At 40.5% G+C, this 23,657-nt stretch overlaps 2 protein-coding genes across 2 annotated transcripts; both read right to left on the reverse strand.

The window, feature by feature from the left end:
* Positions 1–3,485: 3,485 nt before the first annotated feature.
* LOC131416721 (keratin, type I cytoskeletal 12-like) lies at positions 3,486–8,931 on the reverse strand. The gene is made up of 8 exons (XM_058559381.1): positions 8,353–8,931; positions 7,887–7,969; positions 6,745–6,901; positions 5,696–5,857; positions 5,473–5,598; positions 5,113–5,333; positions 4,071–4,141; positions 3,486–3,583 (listed from the first exon to the last, which is right to left on the reverse strand). The coding sequence occupies exons 1-8, from the start codon at positions 8,914–8,916 to the stop codon at positions 3,486–3,488; spliced, it is 1,482 nt and encodes a 493-aa protein (XP_058415364.1). The 5' UTR covers positions 8,917–8,931.
* A 7,091-nt stretch (positions 8,932–16,022) lies between these two features.
* On the reverse strand, positions 16,023–23,327 carry LOC131416722 (keratin, type I cytoskeletal 20-like). The gene is made up of 8 exons (XM_058559382.1): positions 22,920–23,327; positions 20,874–20,956; positions 19,387–19,543; positions 18,886–19,047; positions 18,620–18,745; positions 17,468–17,688; positions 16,701–16,738; positions 16,023–16,173 (listed from the first exon to the last, which is right to left on the reverse strand). The coding sequence occupies exons 1-8, from the start codon at positions 23,325–23,327 to the stop codon at positions 16,076–16,078; spliced, it is 1,293 nt and encodes a 430-aa protein (XP_058415365.1). The 3' UTR covers positions 16,023–16,075.
* Positions 23,328–23,657: the final 330 nt, after the last annotated feature.

A 23,657-nucleotide genomic window follows, 5' to 3' on the forward strand; every position in this document is an offset into this window, starting at 1 on the left:
GGAAGACTGGCCCTGGGCTAACGTCGGTGCCCATCTTCCTCCACTTTATATGGATGCTGCCACAGCGGCCTGACAAACAGTGCATCGGAGCGTGCCCAGATCCGAACTCCAGGCTGCCAGCATCAGAGCATGCGCATCAAACCGCTACGCCACTGGGCCAGCCCCCCCTCCTCCCCCTCCCGCTTACTATTTAAATAAGAAACTTTTATTAAGTTAAGGCCTTTAAAAAGGTTTGCTTTTTTATCTTCTCTTTTCTTTCTCTCTTTTTTTTAAAAAATAAACTTTTAATATCAAACATACCCCAAATGGCTTGAAAAGCAGTTTTTTAAAAGTTTATTCCTAAAATTCCAGTAGGTGGCATTCTTACAAAGCCTAAAGAAGTGACTTCTTTGGCAACCTATGGTTGTTTTCTAGGTGGTTCCCTTCTTACTGTGACCTACTTGCAAACTCATTTGTTCTGGATAACTAAAATTCATTTTTTCCCCTAATTATCAGAGTTATGAATGCTGTTTGTTAAGCATTTTTAAAAATGCGCAAAATAAAAAACAAAACAATCTTCAAACCCCTTGCTAATCCCCAAGAGATAACCGTACAATATTTTCCAGACCTTTCTCTAGCCTACACACACAGCAAATACATATAAAAGTAAAAATTTAAATTAGTAAAGCTTTAGCTTGTAAAATAATCATAAACAACATGCTTGTCTTTTGTTGTCTGATCTTGTACTTGGGTTTTTTCTTATGAGTTATTTTCCTTAAAGACAGACCTCTCACTTCTGCAATTCTTTAATTGCTGAGTCCAAAAGGAGCTTTCACATCTGTGTTGAATTAGGGCTTGTGGTCTAGTGAAGGAGAGCTGGAATCTCATGATAAGGATGCTGTGCTAATAGCATTTCTTGGCAGTGAGAGTAGGGCAAAGTAAACTTAAATAATAAGAAATCTAATGCTTCCTTTGCCAACTGAAAACTATAGAATATTCTGGCTCAGATATTATCAGAATAGGACTGTGATTTTGGACTTGCTGGCTGTTCCATGAGATCCTAGCCATAGGATCTTCAGTGGGAATTCTATGAAATCACTGATTTTTTTTCAGGTAGATTTTCCCCCCATAGTATAATCTTAAGGGCAGCTGACTTCCCCCAGAGTGAGAAATCCAAGAGATCAAGCCAGAGCTGAAATGTTTTTGTGACCTAACCTTGGAAGTCACACACTGTCACTTCTTCAATAGGTCTACTGTATTTATTGTGGAATGGGACTATACACAGGAGCATGAGTAACAGAAGGTGAGAATTATTGGGGCCATGTTGGAGGCTACCACAAGAAGTAATCAATGCATAGATGGTTACTTTATTGAGGTGTAATTGACATATAAAATAATATTAGTTTCAGGTTATAGCATAATGATTTGATATCTGTGTCTATTGCAAAATGATCACCACACTAAGTAGTTAACACCCATCCCATCCATAGATGGTTACTTTAGAGCCATGAGATTAGTTGAGATCACGTAGGGAGCAAGCATAGAGAAAGAAGCCAAGAGGATTGAGCCAACATTCACAAGTCACAAAGAAGAGTCCAGTGAGACGATATCTCTGGGAACCCAGTGGAGAAAATATTTCCAAAAGAAGGGAATGCTGAGAAACTAAGATAATAGCAGAGAAATGACCACTGGATTTATGCTTGTGCAAAACCCCCTTTTCCTTTGTGTCTCACACAGTTCAGATGTAGTTGTAAGGAAAACAGATGTTGTTTAAAACGGTAACTATTTGCAGTCCTTTTTCAGGACCAAGGAAGTGGCATCATTTGCTACTTGGGGGCTGTGGACCTTGTTCAGGAAAAGACCTTGATAATCTCTTTGGGTGTGAAAGGTCAGGTTCTCCTAGGACATGTTCTGGAAGGTGAGGGCTAGACAGAGTTGAACTGCTATGCACAATAAAGTGAGATGAATGGAGCACCTGAAAACACTAGGAAATATTAAAACAAAGTGTGACTTCAGAAATCTGCGTACTGAAGCAAGTCAGCTTAAAATGGCATAATAACCTTCCTTGGGCTTTGGCACTCAGCACTGGGATTCCTCCGGGCTGGCACGACTCCTCCCTCTCCCCTCTGCTCCCTTTGACACTTCCTGCTCATCAGTTTCCCTGGATTCTCCATACCACTTTTGGTTCCATCCAGTAAATAATAACAGGACACAAATATTGAGTACTTCTAGGTGTCAGGGCCTGTTCCTAGTGTTTTATGTATGTTATCCTCATTTAATCTTCACAAAACCCACCCCACTTGAAAGATCAGGAAAGTGAGGCACACAGAGGTTAAGTGACTTGCTATTAAGTAGCAGAGCCAGGATTTGAACCCAGTCTGGCTTCAGAGCCCAGACTCTTAATCATTAAATCCTGCTCTTGTTTTCCTTTTAGGGTTTTGAATTTGGCAGCCCAGATTGAACCACCATCTACTCAGGTTTAGACTTTGGCCACCTTCTGCCCCAACCCAGACTGTGACATCTGTTGTTGACTTGTGGGTCTGACCCACCCAATAGACACCTCACCCTGGGCCTCACTGGTGCCAGATAGGAGAAAGGACGTCAAAGCAATGTTTGTTCATGCCCCTGTGTCCTTTCACATGTGTTTCCTCTGTTCCCCTTCTCCCTTCTCTGCCTGGTTGGTTTCTGTAGGAAGCAGTTAAGTTGCCCCCTGACAAATTGTTCACTTCTTCCTCTGTGTGTCTTTTGAACTTCTGTTTGCCCTGTCTCACTGTATCACCGTTCCGGTAGAGGCCTATCTCTGCCCTCAATTGTGAGCTCCTCCAGGTGAGGACTGTATCTTATTCATCTTTGAGTCTCTAGGCTGGCACACTGTAAGGGCTCAATAAGTGTTTCTTGACTGAATGAAAGAAGAGCCTAGAAAATGAACAGGACAACTGTTATACCCTGTAGCGGACAATATAATTTTGCTCTGACGTTAATGGACTGATGTAAAAAGGACAGAACTTCTAAAGAATCTTCTTAATTTAATCTCCAACCTTGAAACCTTTATCCCAGTGTTTATCTACTTTATTATTAGTATTTCACAAACCTCTCTCTATGCCCTTGACATTATTGTTGGAATCAAGAAGGTACACATTTCACATTATTACCATTCATATTTCATTAAAATTAGCTTTATTAAAACAATGCTACTTGATCAAAGTCCTGTGATTAAAAACATGTTCCAGGTCACTAGAAGAAAGTTGATTAAAAGACTACTCCAGGTCCAGAAAGATGTAAGGCAATTTTGATTTGTTGAAAGACCAACATAGCCACAATGACTTGTAATTGAATATTGTTTCAGAAGGGCAAAAAGGACTCAGAGTGAATAGGGAATCCAAAGAAGATGAAACAGACAAAAACAGAGATTGAACTAATATAGCATCTTACTCTGAAAGGGATAATTTCTACTTGTAAATTTCTTGTTCCTAAGGAATCAACTATGGGGCAGATCTTGTGACAGTTTACATTAGTTCTTCAATTTCCTGAACTTGAGAGGAGACCACCTCACCGTTCAGCACTTCCTGCACAATTGTCTTGATTTTTCGGCTTTTGGTTGGGTCTAAAGATAAAAATGGAATAAAGGGGGCAAAAGTCAGTGTTTCAAATATTCATCTAAAATTGGTTGTGGTTTAACTTAAGCTTCTAAATTAGGTATTGGCTGATTTGATCTATCAAATTTAAACTTCCAAAAGTGACTTCTGCATTCTGAAAAAATGCATTTTATTCAATGAAAATGAAATGTATTCAGTGTTATCTGGTGCACAAATGAAAATATTTTTCTCTTTAAGCATTTAAAAAGTGGTTATGATGCTCATAATACCTCTTTGTAGAGTAGATTTTTTCCTTCCTGGGCTTGCCAGAAGTTTTAATACAGTACAGACTACTCGTTTTTCTGCAGAAATGCGTAAATGTTTTTCCTTGGCTCAGAATACAAATATACTTTAAATTATTAATAATACTGCAATATTCAATGAGATCTTACAGTTTTAGTTGTTAATAAATGTGATTCTGACTTGTTCTCAGTGGTTCTTAGGGAATCTGCATACCTTTGGAGGAATCGGTTGACTGTGCTTGAGATTTGGAATCTGTCACAGAAGAAATTTGATCCAAACCATCACTGTAAAGAAAACAAGGGAGGTGATATCACATGGTGCCTTCTGGAATGAGGAGCAATAAAGAGTTTGCTATTTGAGCTAAAAATTAGAAATGTACATAAAACTATGGCCAAGTAGAGAAGGTATTCCAAATTTCTTGAGTAAGAGCAGTTGAATGATGCACCCTGAGAGTAATCAATTGGTGCAGTGCCCTTGTATTTTCAAACCTGCCTATAATGAGCTCTCAAAGCGAAGCAAACTGGCAAATGGAAGATGTGGTCTGAGAAATTAGATTTCCAGAGTTCCGGTCCTGAGTTCTTCCCACTAGTCCACGTGGCTGTTACTTTTGGAAAGTCACTACAGTAGGTCTGAGGGGGTTGGGGTGGCCGTTATTTGACGTGTCATTCTTAGCGTGGGGCATTGGTATCAGAACTTTGCAGTATGCCTCTGTGGTGCCATCGGTCATCCCAGCATTTTATGAATTACTATCAAATAAGATAATGGGTGACAACCCTTTGCAAAGTGTAGAGCATTTCATAAATCCAAGGCTGTCTTTACTAGATTTGTTATTTTCTGTCAACTAAAGAACCCTTCCAGGCCGGCCCATGGCTTAGCGTTAAGTGCGCGGGCTCCGCTACTGGCGACCCGGGTTCGGAACCCCGGGCGTGCACAGCCGAACCGCTTTTCAGGCCATGCTGAGGCAGCGTCCCACATACAGCAACTGGAAGGATGTGCAACTATGACATACAACTATCTACTGGGGCTTTGTGGGGGGTGGAAAGGAGGGGGATTGGCAATAGATGTTAGCTCAGAGCCGGTCTTTCTCAGCAAAAAAAAAAAAGAGGAGGATTAGCATGGATGTTAGCTCAGGGCTGATCTTCCTCACACACACACACAAAAAGAACCCTTCCTTCTGTTGCCGCCTAGACTGCATCAGGTGTCCACTGCTGGTCAGCCACGGGGGTTATTTTCAGCCCCAGGTATCTATATTCACCCCTGGGCCTCGCCGTCCAGCAGGCGGCGGTAGGTCTCGATCTCCAGCTCCAGGCGGGCCTTGACGTCCAGCAGCCGCCGGTGGTCGGCGTTCTGGCGCTCGGCGTCCGCGCGCACCTGGAGCAGCTGCTCCTCAAGGCTGCCGATGAGCTGCTGCACCTGAGACAGCTGGCCGCAGTAGTCACCCTCAGTTTCGGCCAACGAGTCCTCCAGGGATTTCTTCTGCACGTGGGAGGCAAATGGCACAGACATAACAATGGAGGGGACTGAAACAAGGAGGGCAGCCAACGGTCTTACTAATTTGGGTGCAACATTTCCTGTGGGAATCGAATGAAGCCGCGTCTTCCTGCGCGCGCCCTACCATGGCGAGCTGGGACTGGAGCTCGATCTCCAGGTTTTGAAATGCGCGCCTCAGGTCGGTGACCTCGCTCTTGCTGGACTGGAGCTGCTCGGTGTTGGTGCTGATCTCCTTCCTGAGCTCCCCGCTCTGCAACGGCAAAGAGGGGAAGGGGACGCGCGTGAGCGCTGCTCTCAGCGGTCTCCTCTGCGAACCTATCGAAGCCTTTTGTTTTTGTTAGTGGTACCTTTTCAAGGAACCAGGCTTCCGCGTCCTTACGATTCTGCTCAGCGATGGCTTCATACTGCGCCCTCATGTCGTTGAGGAGCCTGGTGAGGTCCACTCCGGGGGCAGCGTCCATTTCTACGCTGACCTGGCCTGGGCCGTCCGCTCGGAAGCTTTGGAGCTCCTGGGGACAACGAGTGAGAGAGAGAGGCGCAGGGGCCCATTATGGCTTTCGCGGGCCTCTTCCTCCACAAAAAATATTACGTGTTATTTTATGACTGAGTTGATATGCAGACAAGCATGTTATTATATTAAAACATTTTTTACCTACAAATTAATATTTTTCTTCTGATTTTAAAAGAACATAAGACATTTCCATGGGCCCCTAAACTTACCACAGGCCCTAAGCGCTGTGCCTGCCATGCCTAATGGATGAGTTGGCCCTGCTCCTTGGGGATCCAGGGCCTTTACAAGAAGGGAAGGCCCGGTGAAAACAGTGCACTGGGCAGTTTAAACTACAGCTGCGAAACCCAGGGCTGCAGACAGGACCTAGGCTTGCCCGCTGATGGTGCTATAGTCACCGATTTCCAGTAGAAAGCTCTTTAGAAGCCCATTGCCAGGGTCGTGATTAGTGTCCATTCTACACACCAGTCTCTGATATACACCACGGCATGTCAGAGTTCCAGGTGTGTATTACACTGGGTGTAAGCAGTTTCTCTAACATATGTAACAATATACATTATTGGTAGACTTTTGTTTTTGAACTTTAAAAATATCATATTTTTAAAAATCACTAAATCGGGACAATTAAAATTGTTTGTCCTTATCTAATGATGAAGATGACGAAATCAGATAGTGCCTCTGATCTGTTCAACTTTAACAGGACCACCACACACACACACACACACACACACACACACACACACTGAGAAATTCAAAACAAATGGCCATTTTAACAGGGGGATCATGTATCATCTATATCTGTTCTAACTCTGAATTTGTAAATTTAAAATTGTAATTTTGGGGTCTGGGAGGAAAAAGCAGCTTAGAGAGCTGGCCTGTCTGGCTGACCTCTTCGTGGTTCTTTTTCAGGTAGATCAGCTCCTCCTTGAGGTTCTCGATCTGCATCTCCAGGTCGGCTCTGGCCAGGGTCAGCTCATCCAGCACCCTGCGCAGGCCGTTGATGTCGGCCTCCACGTTCTGGCGCAGGGCCAGCTCATTCTCATATCTGAAAGCCAAGTACCAAACAGTATAGGGAATTAACAGACCCATTGGAATAAGGCCCCTGCCATCTTCAGGGCTATTTTGTGCATAAATCTGTACGACTATTCAAAAATGGCAGCGTTGCAATGTATAATGCTAATGCTGTTTCTGCTTTTATAACGTTTTCCTTTCCTTGTTTTCGTGATCGTTTACTGCTCAGTTGGAGAGAAGTGAAAAACTTATGAGGTGATATTTTTCTACCAGCAAGAAATCCCAATATCATTTCACGCCAGGAAACAATTTCCCCTTTGGCTGGCGGCCCTGGCTGTGAACAGTAGGAGCCCCTCTCTAGGTGGAATTTCTGATGGAATCCTAAAAGCAGTTGAAAATAAAATAATAATTAGTCTTTTTGCTTAACTTTTATTCATGATTTAATTTAAAACATTGATACTTCTTTAATAACTTTTACCAAGATTTACAGGTGCAGGATCTTCACCACTGCAACATCCCGTGTGGGAATTTTGTGGAGCAAAAAGGACATTAGTGTTTCTTCCTTATGTCTGGGAGGGTGGAGTACGGGAAAGGAGGGGGCAATATAAAAATAAGTGCATAGTTAATATTTTAGTTGTATGTGTCCTGAGGAAAAAGATCATTTCATTTAACTTGCAGCCAAAAACATTGTTGATTCATTTTCATACATGGAAGGTTGAGGTTTAGGACATTGGTGGAATTATCATGTTATATCATGAGTCCATAGCAAATTACAAATATGGTGATCTATAGCCCTAGGTTTAAGCAATGTATAATTAAGGACATGTAATGTGAATCGTGTTTGAATCTAGTTACTTTCTAGACTGCCCAATGTGAATTTCCCAAAACACTAAATGTGTGGAGCATGTGAATTGCAGAAGGTTTGAAATATTTGCCATCAACGAAGGCAGGAAAATAGGGAATAAGGAGAAATGGTGGGACACGTCAGTTACCGTTAGTCTTTCTTTTGTTCTACTCACTTCATTCTGAAGTCTTCAGCAGCCAGTCTTGCGTTGTCAATCTGCAAGATGAGCTGGGCATTCCCAATGCTGGCAGAAATGATCTGGCAAAACAGGGGAAGACACTCAAAATAAGGTCCTAAAATACCAGTGTTATACAAATATATTTTTGACAGGAAACTTTTAGGTGATGTTAAAATGCTATTTAAGAGTAAGGCAGTTTAACTTTTTTAAAGAAAATATATTTATAAATATTATTTAAAAACTAAGAAACACATATCCTACAGAAAGGTAGTAAAAATAGAGTCACTTTATGGTAAATGATAAAATGAAACTAAATATCTTGAGTTGAGAAATTTCTCCAAATACAGTCAAATTGAAAAACATCTAAGTTTTAGGTGATTTATCGCTGTAAAATATTGTAATGGCAAAAAAAAAAAAAGTAAAAAATAATTCCCAAAGCCCTTCCAAAGAACCATATTCTTACCTTATTCCTGAGGTCTTCAATCAATGGATAATATTTACTGTAATCATTCTGTGACCCGGGGTCTCCAGTCCCAGATCCTCGTGTTTCATACCATTCTCGAATTTTGTTTTCCAGCTCAGTATTAGCCTCTTCTAGAGCTCGGACCTTATCCAGGTAGGAGGCTAATCTGTCATTAAGATTTTGCATGGTTTCCTTTTCTGATCGGGACAGAAGGCCTCCGTCATTGCCAGAGAGAACACCTAGAGAGCCACTTCCTGGGCTTCCCCCAAGTCCCGTCGCCAGGCTTCCAAAGCCACCTCCCAGGGCCCCCCCGTAAGCAGCGCCCAGTCCTCCTGCGCAGGAACTTCCAGAGCCACCACCAAAGCCAGAACTAGAGCCAAACATGGAAGCAGCAGAAAAGCCTCCCCCGCAGCTGCCTCCCAAGCCAAAGGTGCTTCCCCCATAGCCACTTCCCCCATAGCCACTTCCAGCACTGGAAGCAGACATGCCCCAGGCTCTGCCCGACGTGCTGCTCTGGGAAGACAGCCCCCGGGGCAGCCCAGAGGTGCGCACTGAGAGTGACATGGTGTTGCTGGAGAGATCCACAGCCAGGGGAAGGTGGCAACAGCCTGGGAGGAAGCGGTGTCAGCAAGATGGAGAGGTTAACCTTTTATAGGACATGAGATGGGTGTTGCGGTTGAAAAGTTCACTCTCTCCATTCCAGATATGGTGTCCTCCCCCTTCTTGACCAGCTCAACAGTAAATGATTTATGCATATTGAAAATTCATTGGTATAGAAATAATTGAATACTTGTGCCCATTACATATTTGTTATACAAAAAAGAAATCTGGGTGGAGTAGAGATAGGTTGTCATAAAGAATTTTTTTCTCCAAATTATTCTATTGCCCATATTCTCAGCACTGCCCAGTATCTTATATACACTAGGAAAGCTGCACGAGATTGTTGAATGGATAAACGAATGAATACTTCTTCCTAGGCCTTAAGCTTCTTGAAGTTCTTCACTTACATGTCTTATTTGTTTCCTTTAGAAAATGCAATATAAATCATCCAATCATGATCTAGTCTATCTTCTAGTGAAATATAGTTTCAGAAGCAGTTGTGAAAACCACTGGTGGAAGGCAGGAAATAAATGCATTTTCCAGATTGATACTGGAATTTGAATTTTCAAGAATTTTAAAACCTTGTCATTAGGATGTTGTGTAGTCTTTTTTTCTGATTTGGGAAGAAGACCTCTTAAACATGGAAAAATGCTAGTTTTGAGCAGAATATGATAGTATTTTCAGCAGATCTTCCTTTCCATAAGGATTAACCTTCTTAGTAAACTCCATGAAACCAGGAGCCTTATCTGATTGTTCGCTACCCTACCCCCAGCATCACTAGTGTATCAAAATACCAGTGATTTTTGTGTATTGATATTGTATCAGTGCTTGCACCCTCAACCCCTGCCCCCTAAATATCCAGATATTTTCTGCCCCAACTCCAGCCTTCCTGAAGGTGAGGTTCTTCAGTCCTGTGAACAGTCCTGAGCCAGAGCCAGCTGTGCGCACTGGTGATTTGGGGGCAAATGCAGAGGGGTTATACCTGAAGCTCATGTCAGACCTCTATGGGGAATACCCAGTGTCACTTCTGGCAAATAGGAGGACTACGTGACATTTTTATCACTTTCCCAGGGCAGGAATGATGAACCCGTGGTGAAATCCAATTACAACTTCCTTTTACTTTATTATAGAAGGAACATACACAAAGGGACACATTTTGCTCCAACCTATACCCGTCACAAAGAGCAAGCACAGGGGATTCCTAAATAAAGGGATTTGAAGCAAGAGATTGGCAGAAATTACATATTCTCATTCACAACAGCTATAGAAAGGATGCAGCAATCTGATGCAGACTCAGCTTGATGAAAGAGGCCATAATCCATTTGTTTCATTTCTCCAGAGAATGGAAACCTGTTAAGTGGAAATGGCAGGGGCCTCAGCCTCCTATGGAGATTTTAACCAAGGATTCCTTTAATCTATATTACAGGCGTTTTGTCTGAGCTTATTCTTGTTTGAATCGTTAATAGTTATTGCATACTTACTATGTTCTAGACACTGGGCCTCATGAACTACAGGCATTGTTTTTAACCTTCGTGGCAATCTCTTAAGGTGGATACTTTTAACCCGTTTTACAGACGAGCAATCTGAGGGTCAGGATGTTAAGTGACTTATTCAAGGCCACACAGCCAGGAGGTCGCAAAGATAGGATTCGGGTCTGCAGTGCCTTTTTGGACAACACAACCCTGCTGCTTACAGTGAAAGCAAAGGACAAAGGGTCACTCGGACCCTCCAGTCGTGAGCCTGGGCTTCCGTCCTGCACGTCAACCAGGAACTTTATAGCTCTTTCCTTTTCACGAAAGCTTTCTCCTTGAATTTCATTTCTCATTGTACAGGGTGAGGCCTAGAAATCTACTCTTCACGGTTTATAAGAAATGACACCACACATGAAATCCTGCAAGCATATAGGCAAACGTGTTTTTGGTTTTACTTTTGACGTGTAACTGCATCTCCAGAGATCTTATAAAGTACTAATTAAACTTGCACTTCCCACACAGGAACTTGATGTTATGGTTGTTAATTATTAGTCACTCACAAGCAGCATCCCCCGAAGACACAGTGACTCCATTTTATTGCCATAGTAATGAAAACAAGCTATTACTTGCTTACAGGCCAGAGAGAATGTGCCAAATTCAGAATTGTAACTTAGTGATATGATCACATAATATAGGCATATGAATAACTTGAATTTTTAAATTTGGAAACAATTTTGTGCTGAAATGTGTACTTTCCGATTCTAATGCCTATATGTAAATTTTAAATACTTTTGCTCAATATCTATACATTATATATACATGTTACAGCTTTATGTTTCTACGCACATTATAGTCATGTGTCGCTTAATGACGGGGATACATTCTGTGAAATGCATTAGGTGATTTCGCAGTTGTGCCCAACATCATTGAGTGTACCGAAGGTGAACAAAATTTGCCACCCCAAAATGTATCTCCTTAATGAGGATTATTGTAAGCTGATTTTTTTTAAGAAACAAAAGACTCAGAAAGGTTTTTTGTTACCTCCCCCTTAACTGCCTAAAAGAATTCAGATAAGAAAACCTGTCTCAGGAAGCAGCTCTCACCCTAGCATAACACGAACTAGGTGGTAGACAGGGAGGAATCTAGAAAGCCTGTTTATTGGGCTCGCCTCTGTGTTCTGTTTCTGTGTGGCCAAACAAATGCTTGTTTTCCAAACATTTGCTCCTTTTCACCTATCTGTGAATTGTCTTTGAAGTCCCTGGCTCTCCCCATCCCCAACATTTTTTGTCTTTAGCTGAGAATAGTATTTAAGGTGAGGGCTTGGGCCATTTTAGTGAGCTACTCGGTTTCCCTGGGTTTCTCCCATGTATGCATGTTATTAAACTTTTGTTTGTTTTTCTCCTGTTAATCTGTCTCATGTCAATTTAATTCTTAGACCAGGCAAAAGAACCTGGAAGGGTAGAGGAAAATTTCTTCCTCCTCTACAGTACTCACGGAAACCTAGATGGTATAGCCTAGTGCATACCTAGGCTATATGGTACTAATCTTATGGGACCACCGTTGTATATGCAGTCCATTGTTGTTATGCGATGCGTGACTGTATATATTACCCTAGACTGTAAGCTTCTCAGGTAGGGAATATGTCTAATTCATTTTTTATCCTGAGTCTTAGCCTAGTGTTTGGCTAAACTTTATCCTTGCAATCCTGGAGTTATTTCACTTGAAAGAACTTAATCCTTAATATGTTTGAATGTGTCATTTAAAATTCATTTCATTTAAAAATGACTTTGCTGTAATTTACTCTGAAGATTTATTCTGAATCCAATTATGAATGAGGAGCAACTTCAGAAGTTGAAAAGAGAAATATTTCTTCTTCAGTGGCTTTTTGGGGGCGGGCAGGGAGGGCCAAGTTAAACAGTCAAGCCTCTTTTTTAGAGTTTTTAGAAGTGAAAATAATTTTCTTTGACAGCTGTAAAAATAAGGAAGGTGGGAATGTATAAAGCGGAAACAATCTTGTGCCTGTTGGCAAAGTGATTACATAAGTTGAGACAAAGGAAAATGCCTACAACCAGGGTGAACTGTTCAAAAGAATTACGTCTTCCAGTTTTGTACAGTTTAGGGAATATGCAAAATAGAGACAATTATTTACTTGGTATTTGTAAATCTTTAGATTTTTATAAAGTAAAATGTGTGCTTATCTTTTCATGTCAGATTGATTAGTTTCCCCATCTTTGATGCAGGATTTTCCACCTGAGTTCTTTCCCCTACAGATAGACTTTCTGCTTTCTGCAGTTCACTGATCACTTGGTTCATAACACTTTTTGCTTTTGCTTTGAATAACATTTTAAGATCCTGTGAGTGAGTGAAAGAATATTGGGTTACTGATGTTTTATGCAGTGCTAGTGAGATGAGGAAGAACAAGGACCCTGGGCTCACGCTTGAGGATGCGTTCTGGACTTTAGACCTCAATGGTTCTCAAAAGCAGGGGAGGATCATATGTGGTGAAAGAGAGGGGGAGAAAGATAAAATAGTACTCTGGTAAGGGGAATCTTGGAAGTGAGTCTAGGGGAGAGAAAACAGATGTTTGAAGTGAAATTAAAAAATAGAAATCACTAACCAATGCTTTAAGTTGAAATTGTTATTTGAAGGTGTACTCGGGTACCCGAGACTGCCCCGAGCGAGGTAAGGGTGAGAGCAGAGGGTGACCACTGGTCAGGGTTTGATTTTATATCATTCCACGTCATTCTTCTTTTTAGATGTTGTAAGGCTCTGTGTAGGAGTAATTTCCAAAGCCCAGAAAAAAATACTTCTCTCTGTCCCAACCTCACCTCTAGGTGATCTCTCTGAGTTTGATAGCTCCACTTCTGCACTGATGATTTCACATAAAGTCATGAAATATATTGATGACGATTCTAATGTGTGATGAAGAGACCTATATTTAAGGACTAGGAATCTTCTCCGGATCTGTATGCCTGTCAGAAGTAGGATCGTGCTGTTCTGTTTCTTAGCTCCTACAAGAAGTATAGATAGATACGGAGATTAATGCTTCGCTTTCACACAGTAAGCACTAGTTGAACCGGAGGTGGAGTCATCTGGTTCCACATGTATGTATGGTCTCATCTACTTTCTTTGAAAGATTACTTGGAAGAAACTAGCGATAGGCCAAAAGGCAAGGGTTAGTCTTCATTTTAATGATAGAAAATTGAGTTAAAAGTAATAATCCTACCTCTTTTAACAAAAGGTCATTATTGCCGTCTGACAGTGGCCTCACCTAGTGAATTTCAAACTCATCTTCTGTAGGTTTTTTATTAATCAAACTCATGGTCCCTGGTGTTTGCATGTCAAAGTTTCAGACTATTCTGGAATGTGTCTTGGTAGGTGAAAAAGAATTCACTTCCAAAAGTTCTTAATGTCTTTAAAAGCAATTTACTAACCAGAGTGACTTGGAAGGAAATTAAGAAAAAAATGAGAGTGAACCTCTTCACTTCTTTTAAAAGCAAAGGAATGAGAGTGGGTCAGAATAATATCTTTTCTGACAAAAGTTGTGCGGAATCAAGTCTTGTGTGTGATGTTAGTTGGACATTTGTGACAATTGGGTGTTGTAAGTGTCTGGCTAGTGAAAGTGACAATTATAAAACAACAAAACAACTAAGAATAGGCAAATGCTCATTTCAAGTGTGACCCAGTAATTGTTTGTCATGTTACTTAAAAGGGTATCATGACTTCAGACAGACAGCCCTGAGGCTCAGTCTTGCTCCGTTACTTGGTAACTATGGGTTTGAGAAAGTACGTATTTCATGTCCTCATATGTAATCCTCAGTGTCTTCATATGTAAAATGTGGATAATATAATATGGTCAAACTGTATGAAATTGCTATTTTTGAAGTTCAAAAATGATCACATATTGGCGAGTTTATATGATTCAATCTAATAGCTTCTATCTCATGGAGTTATTGTGAAGATTAAATGAGAAATGCATGTAAAATGCGTGGCACACTGTTTAGCTCATAGTAAGTGCTCAATAAATGGTAGATATTATTATTCTTTAGTGAATAACATTATTATTTTCAATATAATAATCACACTCAAAATCCTATTTATTTATCAACTTACACAGTCTCAAGATTTAAATCCAAGCTATCCATTTACTAGAATACAATAATAGAAGGCAAATTTATTTTTCCTGTAAACATTTGCAAGGCAGTTATTGCTCACTAAAATGCAAAAAGGGAGCAGGCCCCGTGGCTTAGTGGTTAACCGCGTCCCACATACAGCAACTAGAAGGATGTGCAGCTATGACATACAACTATCTACTGGGGCTTTGGGGGAAAAATAAATAAATAAATAAAATTATAAAAAAAATGCAAAACGGATGAGAATACAATATACGTCTATTTGTGTCTGGCTTCTTAGCATAATGTGTTCAAGGTTCATCCATGTTGTAGCATGTATCAGTACCTCATTTCTTTTTATTGCCGAATAACATTCTATTGTATGGATATGACATTTTGTTTATCCAGTCATCAGTTGATGGACGTTTGAGTTGTTTTCACTTTGGGAATATTATTAATAATGCTGCTATGAACATTTGTGTACAAAAGAACACATTGTATGATTTCATTTATATGAAATGTTCAGATTAAGCAAATCCATAGAGAGAGGAAGTGGATTAGTGGTTGTCAGGGGTTAGGGGGAAGGTAGATGGGGGTGACTACTAATGGGGTTCTTTTTGGGGTAATGAAATGCTCTCAAATTAGATAGTGGTGATGGTTGCACAAACCTATGAACATACTGAAGACCACTGACTTGTACACTTTGCAAGGGTGAATTTTATGGTGTGTGAATTATGTCTCATTAAAGCTGTTTTTAAAAAAAATAGTGAGAAACATTTCCTACATACGTTCACCACATAAAAAAAGGAGAGCACTCAATGATTTATGCAGTTTATTATCATAAGGAGAAGCATTCTGCCGTGAGGAGGGTTTGACTAATTTTGCTTTCAATCTACTCCCATTTCAAGGATAATGTGCTCATTCTTATTCTGCTCAGCATTTATGATTGGAATTTGACTCTCAAATTATTCAAAGAGCGGAGTTGAGTTTTAAAAGGCAGTGGCGACAATGGAAAAAAGCAGCTATAACTCAAAGCTAGCAGAATTGTACTGATACTGAAAATTCAATGAAATTAATCAAGAAATGACTCAATTATCCAGGGATCCCTGAGAGGCGAGTTGGCAACTCAGAAACAGAAAAATTTAGAGAGAGAGATTTATTTGCAATTTTGATAGACTCCTCTGCTTTGTGAAGTTTAGTATAATTGAAATGTGCTGTAATTTTCATGAACATTAACGAATTGATATTAGGGGGTCTATAGCTTGTAATTAATGTGCTTCGAGGCAAGGATGGCAGTAATGGTGTTTTAGATATCCTAGTGCTCATTGGATTTCATTTTTGCAGGCAATTTGCAGCTCCTCTGAGTAAAACATTCATATTCAATTACAGAGACTGATAAATGGGTTTTTGTTTTTTTTTTTCCCCTTCTAATCACTAAAAGCATTAATGGTACTTTCTGATGGCCACTTTCTTGTAGGGAGCAAAACTTATAGCTACATTTCTTTCAAAATTTCAGCAGCATCTCCTTCTGGCAGCTGTTTATATGGTTTCCTCCACCTCTTTGACTTCAGAAGACACCACCTTGCCGTCCACTACTTCTTGCACTACTGTCTTGATCTTCCTGGTTTTCTTTACATCTGAATTTAGATTTAAATATAAAATGTTAACTCAGACACATGACTCTCCTGCTTTATAATATTCAACTCTAAATTATTATTATTTTGTACCTATTTCCTTTTAGAAAAAGTTGAACCCATTCTCTTTCTTAAATGATCTTAAGTCCATTTTATAAAAAAATGCAGAAAATGTGCCAGTCTCCCCAAATTTACAAAGTTTCAACTTTCCCCACCCCCAAAGAGAAATATACAATATTGTATTAAGCAAAATGCACATTTTCATCTTATCTTTCGTTTTCAGGATCTCAGAATGTCTCAGGACTGAAATAGTACGGGCCAAAAAAAATTACCCTGTCACAGGGAGTGTGACAGTTCCCTGTATGGGGGTGTCTTTATTTGACGTGCCTGATTTTCAGAATCCCTAGGGTAATATCCTCTCACTTGAGAGCTGGTCTCCCTGTACTTTTCACCAGTGGCAGATAAGAAGTGGTAAGCTACGAAGTGAGCCTTCAGTCTTACAGGAAACGTGTCAAAATTAGAACACTTACCTCTCTCCTCCAGGTTGCTTAACTGGAATTCTGTAGTGCTATGTTTTTTTAAGAAAAGAAGAAGAAAAACAGAAAAAAGTGTTATTGCCATTTTGAAAGTGAAGCACTGTCCTACCCTTTTTGTCTCAAAATAAAGTCTAAGTGATGTGTGTTTTAATGCTGTGTTTGTATTTTTGCCCCTTTATAATGCTTGTTACTTGAAACTTGAGAGCCTTATTTTTTAACTTGAAAAATATATAGACTTCAAAACTGACCTGTTTAACATATGCTAGAAGTTTTTGTAATTAAAATAACACAATTACAATGGAATTTTAAATCTTGTGTTCTCTTGTTGACTTTCTTGGGTGTGGTATTTGAAGACAGTGGCTTCTGCAACATTGACGATTCTCAGACTGGTTCCTACAGACCTCTGTGGCCTGTTGAATTCATGACCTCTCAATGAGAATTTTAAAAAGTTATTGTGTTTTCAATTGTGTATTAATCATAAAAATTACCATAAGCATAATCTGTGTTATCTGTATAACCATTTTCTAACTCAGTCCTATGACACAACCTCAAGTACAAAGGCTATACTTGGTATTTTTGGGGTGTGTATACTTTTTGGTATATTTTTGTTTTGTTGTTGTTGGGGTATGTGTGTGTGTAGTTGCTTTTGTGCTAGGGATTGCATTGATGCTGGGGAATGAGTGACAGGGTTTAATGTGTAAACGTTAAAATAGCACAGCATAGAGACATTGACACATATCCCTTGATTCTAAGAGCCTTACTTTACATCTTCTCCCTCCAGAAGGCGGCGGTAAGTAGCAATTTCCTGCTCAAGCCGGGTCTTTATGTCAAGGAGAATATTGTACTCATTGTTCTGGCGTTCTGCATCAGTCCGAATCTGCATCAGCTGGAACTCTAGGGAGCTTAGCAGTGCCTGGATGGCGGCCAACTGGTCACCATAACGGGCTTTGGTCTCCTCTAGTGTATGCTCCAAAGATTCTTTCTATGAGCACAAGAAAAAGTGGATATTTCTTGTTTGAGGACTTGATTTAAGAGGTGACTCAATTTTAATGTCTTTTGGGAAGATTTTCTGCGGCTGGTTATTGTGCGCATCACGTATATTTCTAGCTTTATCGCCCACTCTTTCCATCTTGGCAACCTCAGCCAGCCAGCTAGGATCACTAGCTCTTGGGTTTTTTCTGTATTTGTTTTTAGCACTGGGCTCACTGTTCTCTTACTGTGGCACTGTATTATTTTTCTGTATTATTGCTTCCCCTTCCTGCCCTTTGCGGTTCCCCTCCACATGGAGGATTAGATTTCCTCATCCCCTTGACACCAGGCTTGGTCATGTGACTTTCTTTAGCTAATGAAATGCAGGTGAAACTGACAAGTGCCTTTTCTGAGGAGAAGCTTTAAGAGCTATCACATGGTCTGGCCATAGCTCTTTGCTTTCTGCTGCAACACTGGCATGTCCCAGCTAGCGTCTACTCCTTTAGGCTTACCCCATGGAGCAGAAATGTCATGGAGCAGAGCTGTAGCCAACCCATGTTGGATGTAGTGTTGTAAGCCATTGTGATTTTGTGGTTGTTACCACAGCATAATTTATCGTGAGCTGACTGATTCGCTTAGCCTGGAATGTCTTTACCCCTATTCTCTAGCTTAAAAATTCATCTCAAGTTTTCAGATCTAGTTTAAATCCCCCTTTCCCTGTGAAGTCTTCTAGATCTACTTTTTCCTCTGCATCCTTGCAGTACATTGCCCTTTTCCTTGATTTCTTCTTGTCTTTTAATTATAATCCATTGTTTGGCCTGTTTCCCTGACAGCTCTGCAAAATGGGGGTTATTTCTTATAGGTCTTTGCATTTCCAGAGTTCCTAACACAGGCACTTAGTAAACACACACTACATTGAGAGTGGGAAGTTAGATGTGCTTTACCATCCTGAGATGGGACTGGAGGTCTATCTCCAGGTTCTGGTAGGTGCGTCTCAGCTCCTTTGTTTGAACCTCAGTTCCTTTTAACTCTTCAGTGCTCACTGTGACTTGTTGCTGCAGAGTTTCAATCTAGACACGTTCCAAAAATGAAAAATTAGATAAGGAAGGAAAAAAAGGAAGCAAGGAATGAAGAAAGAAAGAAAATGAGTTATCTCTTTTTGTAGGATGGCTTCTACACACTTACTTACCCTTTAGAATTATGCTATTACCTGTACGTCAAACTGTTCTTTGGCCTTCCGAAGGTTCTCCTGGGCCATGGCTTCATATTTCTGCCTCATTTCATTCATGATGGTGCCGAGGTTCAGGCCTGGAGCAGCATCCACCTCTACACTGACAGTATTGCCCAGCTGTCTGCGTAGGCTGTCCACTTCCTACGAGACAGAAAAATCCTGATTGGTTGTAGTCTGAAGCACATTCTCAGATAAGGCTGAGCAGAAAAGACACAATAAGTTTTATGGCTTCTTTGATTGGGAATGAGTAAAAAAGAAAGAAAATAATAACTTAGGTAGGGCTTATTGTAGTCCAGGTACTGCTCTAAGTCATTAACCCTGACAGCAACCTTAGGAAAAGAAGTTAGGGCTTATGTCATTATTGTTGTCATCGTCTTCACCATCACCACCACCACCAACTCTTCCTCCTCCTTCTCCTCCTTTTTATTATTATTAGAGCCATTCTATCATTCCCAATACCACTTCTGAATATTTTCTCACCTCCTGATGTTCTTTTTTGAGGAGAATCAGTTCCTTAGTTAATCCTTCAATTTGAATTTCCAAGTCTGTTTTTCGTAGGGTTAGATCATCCACGACCTTATTCAGGCCTTGGAGATCAGCCTCCACTGTTAGACGAATCGCTCTCTCAGTCTCATACCTGTGAATTAATAAGTATGCAGAGATCATTGAGTTCTTCTGAAGCCATTAGGGAAGTGATAATATTAATATAATGAGATAGAGTTTTATGTGATATACAAGGAGATCAATTTCATTACATTATTGTGTCCCCCTTTATACATTCCAAAAATATTCATGAGAACCTGGGAATCTGATAATTTGCTCCATAATGTAATCTCTGTGATTTGGAGTGATTGGCAAAAAAGCAACCTGAAATAACTTCTAAAAGTTCCTAAATTCTAGAATATATTTTAAAAGAAATAAAAAAATTTTTTCCTTTAATTACTGTGTTATCAAAGGGTTTTCATTATTGATATTAAATAATGGCTAGTTAGATCTACTTAATGAAGGTACATGATCAATTTATTTTTAGTATTTTGTAAACAGATGCATCCAAAGTGAATTATCTTAAAAATTCACACATTCTCCTCTATAATCTCATAAACTCCCATTTTTATTATAGTAGCTCACTTTAAAAAAATGATAATGCAATGGAACACTCAGATGCTGACTTAGCAAAATTGAAATTAATGAACATTTATTGCTTTAATCTTCAGATCTCCTTTCCCATTTCCTTCTTTTTGATTCCTTGTAGCATTAAAATGCTAAGCTTCTAAATCACAACAGACTTTTTAGTGCTGATGCATTGTACAAATTCAGGATGAGGAAGCCCTAGTGTAGAAGCACTTTATGAGGAACAGCTCTGGTCACAGGTAGTGTGAAATGACTACAAGAGAGTGAACGCATTTTGAACTGCTTTGATCCTAGTCCTAGTTCTTTGGTCAGTTAGAGTGTACTGTAAAACTCTGGCAAACTCGAAAGCATCCCTGGAACTTGGGTCATGCACTTGTAGGCACTTGAAGGAACATGGATGGCTCACTTGGAGAATCACTAAGGGTAGAGAGATGGCTCCTTTAGGTAGTAGAAGGGCACTTATGCAGACGGGGAGTTGTAAACTGCTTTGTTATTACTTCAAAGGGCAGAGTTAGCTTCAGTGAGTGAAAAGGTAGATGCCAGGTTACTAAAAAAGAAAGTTCTAGCAACCAGACCTAATCAAGGAAAACAGTAGTAGTTACTGGCGGTGTTCAGTTACATGCAGGGTGACCGGATTTTAGGATTGTGGGAGAGAGAAGTCCAGCCCTGAGTGCTGGGTTAGACCAGATATCTTCTAACACCTTTAAATTCCAAGATTCTGAAAATATTTAATGGTAGCTCCTTTACCAACAATAATATGGAAAGCTGAGTGTCATGAAGGACTACTAAAAAGAGTTCCTTTTCAGGAAGTTCTACCATGATATTAAAGAACCTACTTCAGCCTGAAGTCTTCGGCGGCCAGTTTAGCATTATCAATTTGCAGGACACGTTGAGCATTTTGTAGTCGAGCATCTTTAATCTGGAAAATACATGAGAAAAAAACGACAGTTTCAACTGGATAGAGCTTAAAATGATTGAGTTTATCCTCAGCTCCAACCACTATTATACGAAAGATGGTGTTCAAGAATTTCCACATGAAAGTAGAAAGGAGAAATAATGATATGGGTATTTAGCACAATAGAGTCATAAAATGCAACTCTAGTCCCCAGGGTTGGTCAGCTTTCTTGTGCTTTTACAAAAGGAGAATTTAATTCAACTTGAGCCATCAAAGCTTACTGAGTGCCCTGTCTTTGATGTTGTTCCTGCTTAGACCATTCCTCTGAGCCCCTCTCACTTGGTGAAGTCCTCCTCCTCCCCCTCCTCTTCCTTCCCCTCCTCCTCCATGTCTCAGCTTAGACATCATTGCTTTAAGGAAGCCGTCACTGATTTCCTCAAAACAGAACTGCCTGTGCTCTCATTGCCCTACACAGCCCTCCATGCTAGCATTTTCCCTCTGTGTGGGATAAATGTTGCCTTTGTCCATGCCTGTTTCCCCCTAAATCATATTATGTCCACCACCATATACTCCAGTGCCAGTGTGGTGCCAATACCTAGTTAGTGTCTGCTAAATATTGGCTGAATGAATGGGAACTTGCTATGTGGTGGGAGTTGTGCTGGGCACTGAGGCTATCAGGATGGATAAGTCCCTGATCTTAAGAAGTGGTTTTCAACTGGGTGAATTCTCTAAGATGCATGTGGATCAGAAGTCTGCTTGTAGAACATGTTACAATGACGTATCTCTTTCAGCAGATCCAGTTCTGGAGAGGGTTGCCTTCCTTCATATACTGAATCTGCCCAGCTAAATGGAACGGATGGCTGTGCCTATGTGTTTGGGGTGATCCAAAGTAGCTGCAGAAACGTGAATCGTGAGATAGGTGGGGGAGAATGGTTGGCTGATTTTGAATGTTTTTAGTGGGAGTCTGAGAAGAAGGACCTGTTGGCAGAAAGGGTGATTTAAACACCTTTGCCTCACACATCCGTAAGTGCCTGAAACCCCAAAGTAACTTCCTGTAGAATCTGAATTAAATCATACTGATGTCCGTTACAATGCCAGAAAAAGAGACTTACTGGTAAGTGAGTGGCCTTTGCTCTAAAGGAATACGAATGTTAAAATAGAAATGAAAACGAAAGGGACACTTTTTCTTGATTAGATAAGAATTTTAAAGCAGAGCAAGTGCTCAGTGTCATATCTGAAATCCTCAATGAGGAGCAAAGTCTTCTTCTTTTATTCCAGATAAGTGATAAAACAGAGAACTCCACCTTTCTTGGATGACATGGGAGCAGGTTCTGATATGATTGCAATAAATTTGAATTGGGGTAATTGAACATTTTATTACTGTAGAAGTGGTTTCCCAACTGCTTGGTGGTGATGATCAGGTTATTAAACAGGACATTTAAAGATCCGGGTATCGTTAGGACCTAAACCCCTTCCCTCCATTTCCTCCCTGAATCACTTTATCATGGAAATCTACGACACAGTATTCTAATACTTGTACTACGACATTTACATAAATAAAAGGAGGAAAATCTCTAAATTGGCTGGGGTTTCAAAAGTTCATTGGAACTAGGTGAAAAAATTTAAAAAGACATTATCACATACAAAAAATTTTAGCTCTTTTCAGAAAAAATATTTACTATCCACTTAGCCCTGAGCTGGTAAACTGCGAAAAAAATAGAGATTATAAGATTGGAGGATAAAATTTTCATATTTCCTATGTAATTAGATTTAAAAAATTTTAAGACAGTATGATTTACAAGTCATCCCACTGTGTAGTCAGGTACTCCAGCACTAAGGGTAGATGATAGAATATACCACTTTTATAGATGTAGCATTTCAGCCCAATTTGATTTACAACGTCCATTTGGACCACCTAACGTATATGCCCTCTTGATATATTATGCACCTAAACAATGGAGTAGAAAACACAGGCATCCTCTCTCACCTGATTTTGCAGGTCTTCGATTTGTTTGTAATACGCACTGTAGTCCCGACTGGTGGTAGGCGCGTTTGTTTCATACCACTGCTTGATCTGCCTTTCAAGGTTGAAGTTGGACTGCTCCAGGGACCGCACTTGTTCTAGGTAGCTTGCTAGCCGGTCATTTAGATTCTGCATGGCCATCTTCTCATTGCCAAAAAATGGGTCCCCTCGGGAGAGGTCGCTCCCATAGCTCACTGTGCCTTTGGAGGTCGAGATGCGGGTGCCATGGCCTCCAGCTCCCCCATAGACGCTGGGTGCAACCCCGAGGTGCTGTGTGCCCCCCCTCCTATACATGGAGCTCCTAATGCTGAGTGCAGGACCCTGCGAGGAGGAACTCAGGCTTCTTTGGAAGCTTTTGGCGCTGAATTCCATTGGGGATTCTAGGAGGGAGAAGCTGTAGCCTCAGGATGGATGGAGCCGGGCCTGTTTCTCTGCGGTGGATGAGCTGACCTTTTATAGAGTTCACAGGAAAAAAACTCCTCCTCCGTTGACCTTTCACCTTAGGGTTGACATCACAGTCCATCTTACTTTGCTCTTTTTTTTCCCCTTTGTACAGCGATCTGTTTAATTCCATTCCAGAAATTACCACTAGAGGCATTTCTTAGAAGCTTTGCTCAGGGGTGATTTCTTTTTTTAAACAGAGGTAAAAAAAAGGAAACAGGAAGGTGTATTCTTTTAGCCTGTGCACCTGCCTGGGCAGAT

This window comes from Diceros bicornis, chromosome 18, assembly GCF_020826845.1.
Source record: "Diceros bicornis minor isolate mBicDic1 chromosome 18, mDicBic1.mat.cur, whole genome shotgun sequence".
Lineage (NCBI taxonomy): Eukaryota > Metazoa > Chordata > Mammalia > Perissodactyla > Rhinocerotidae > Diceros > Diceros bicornis.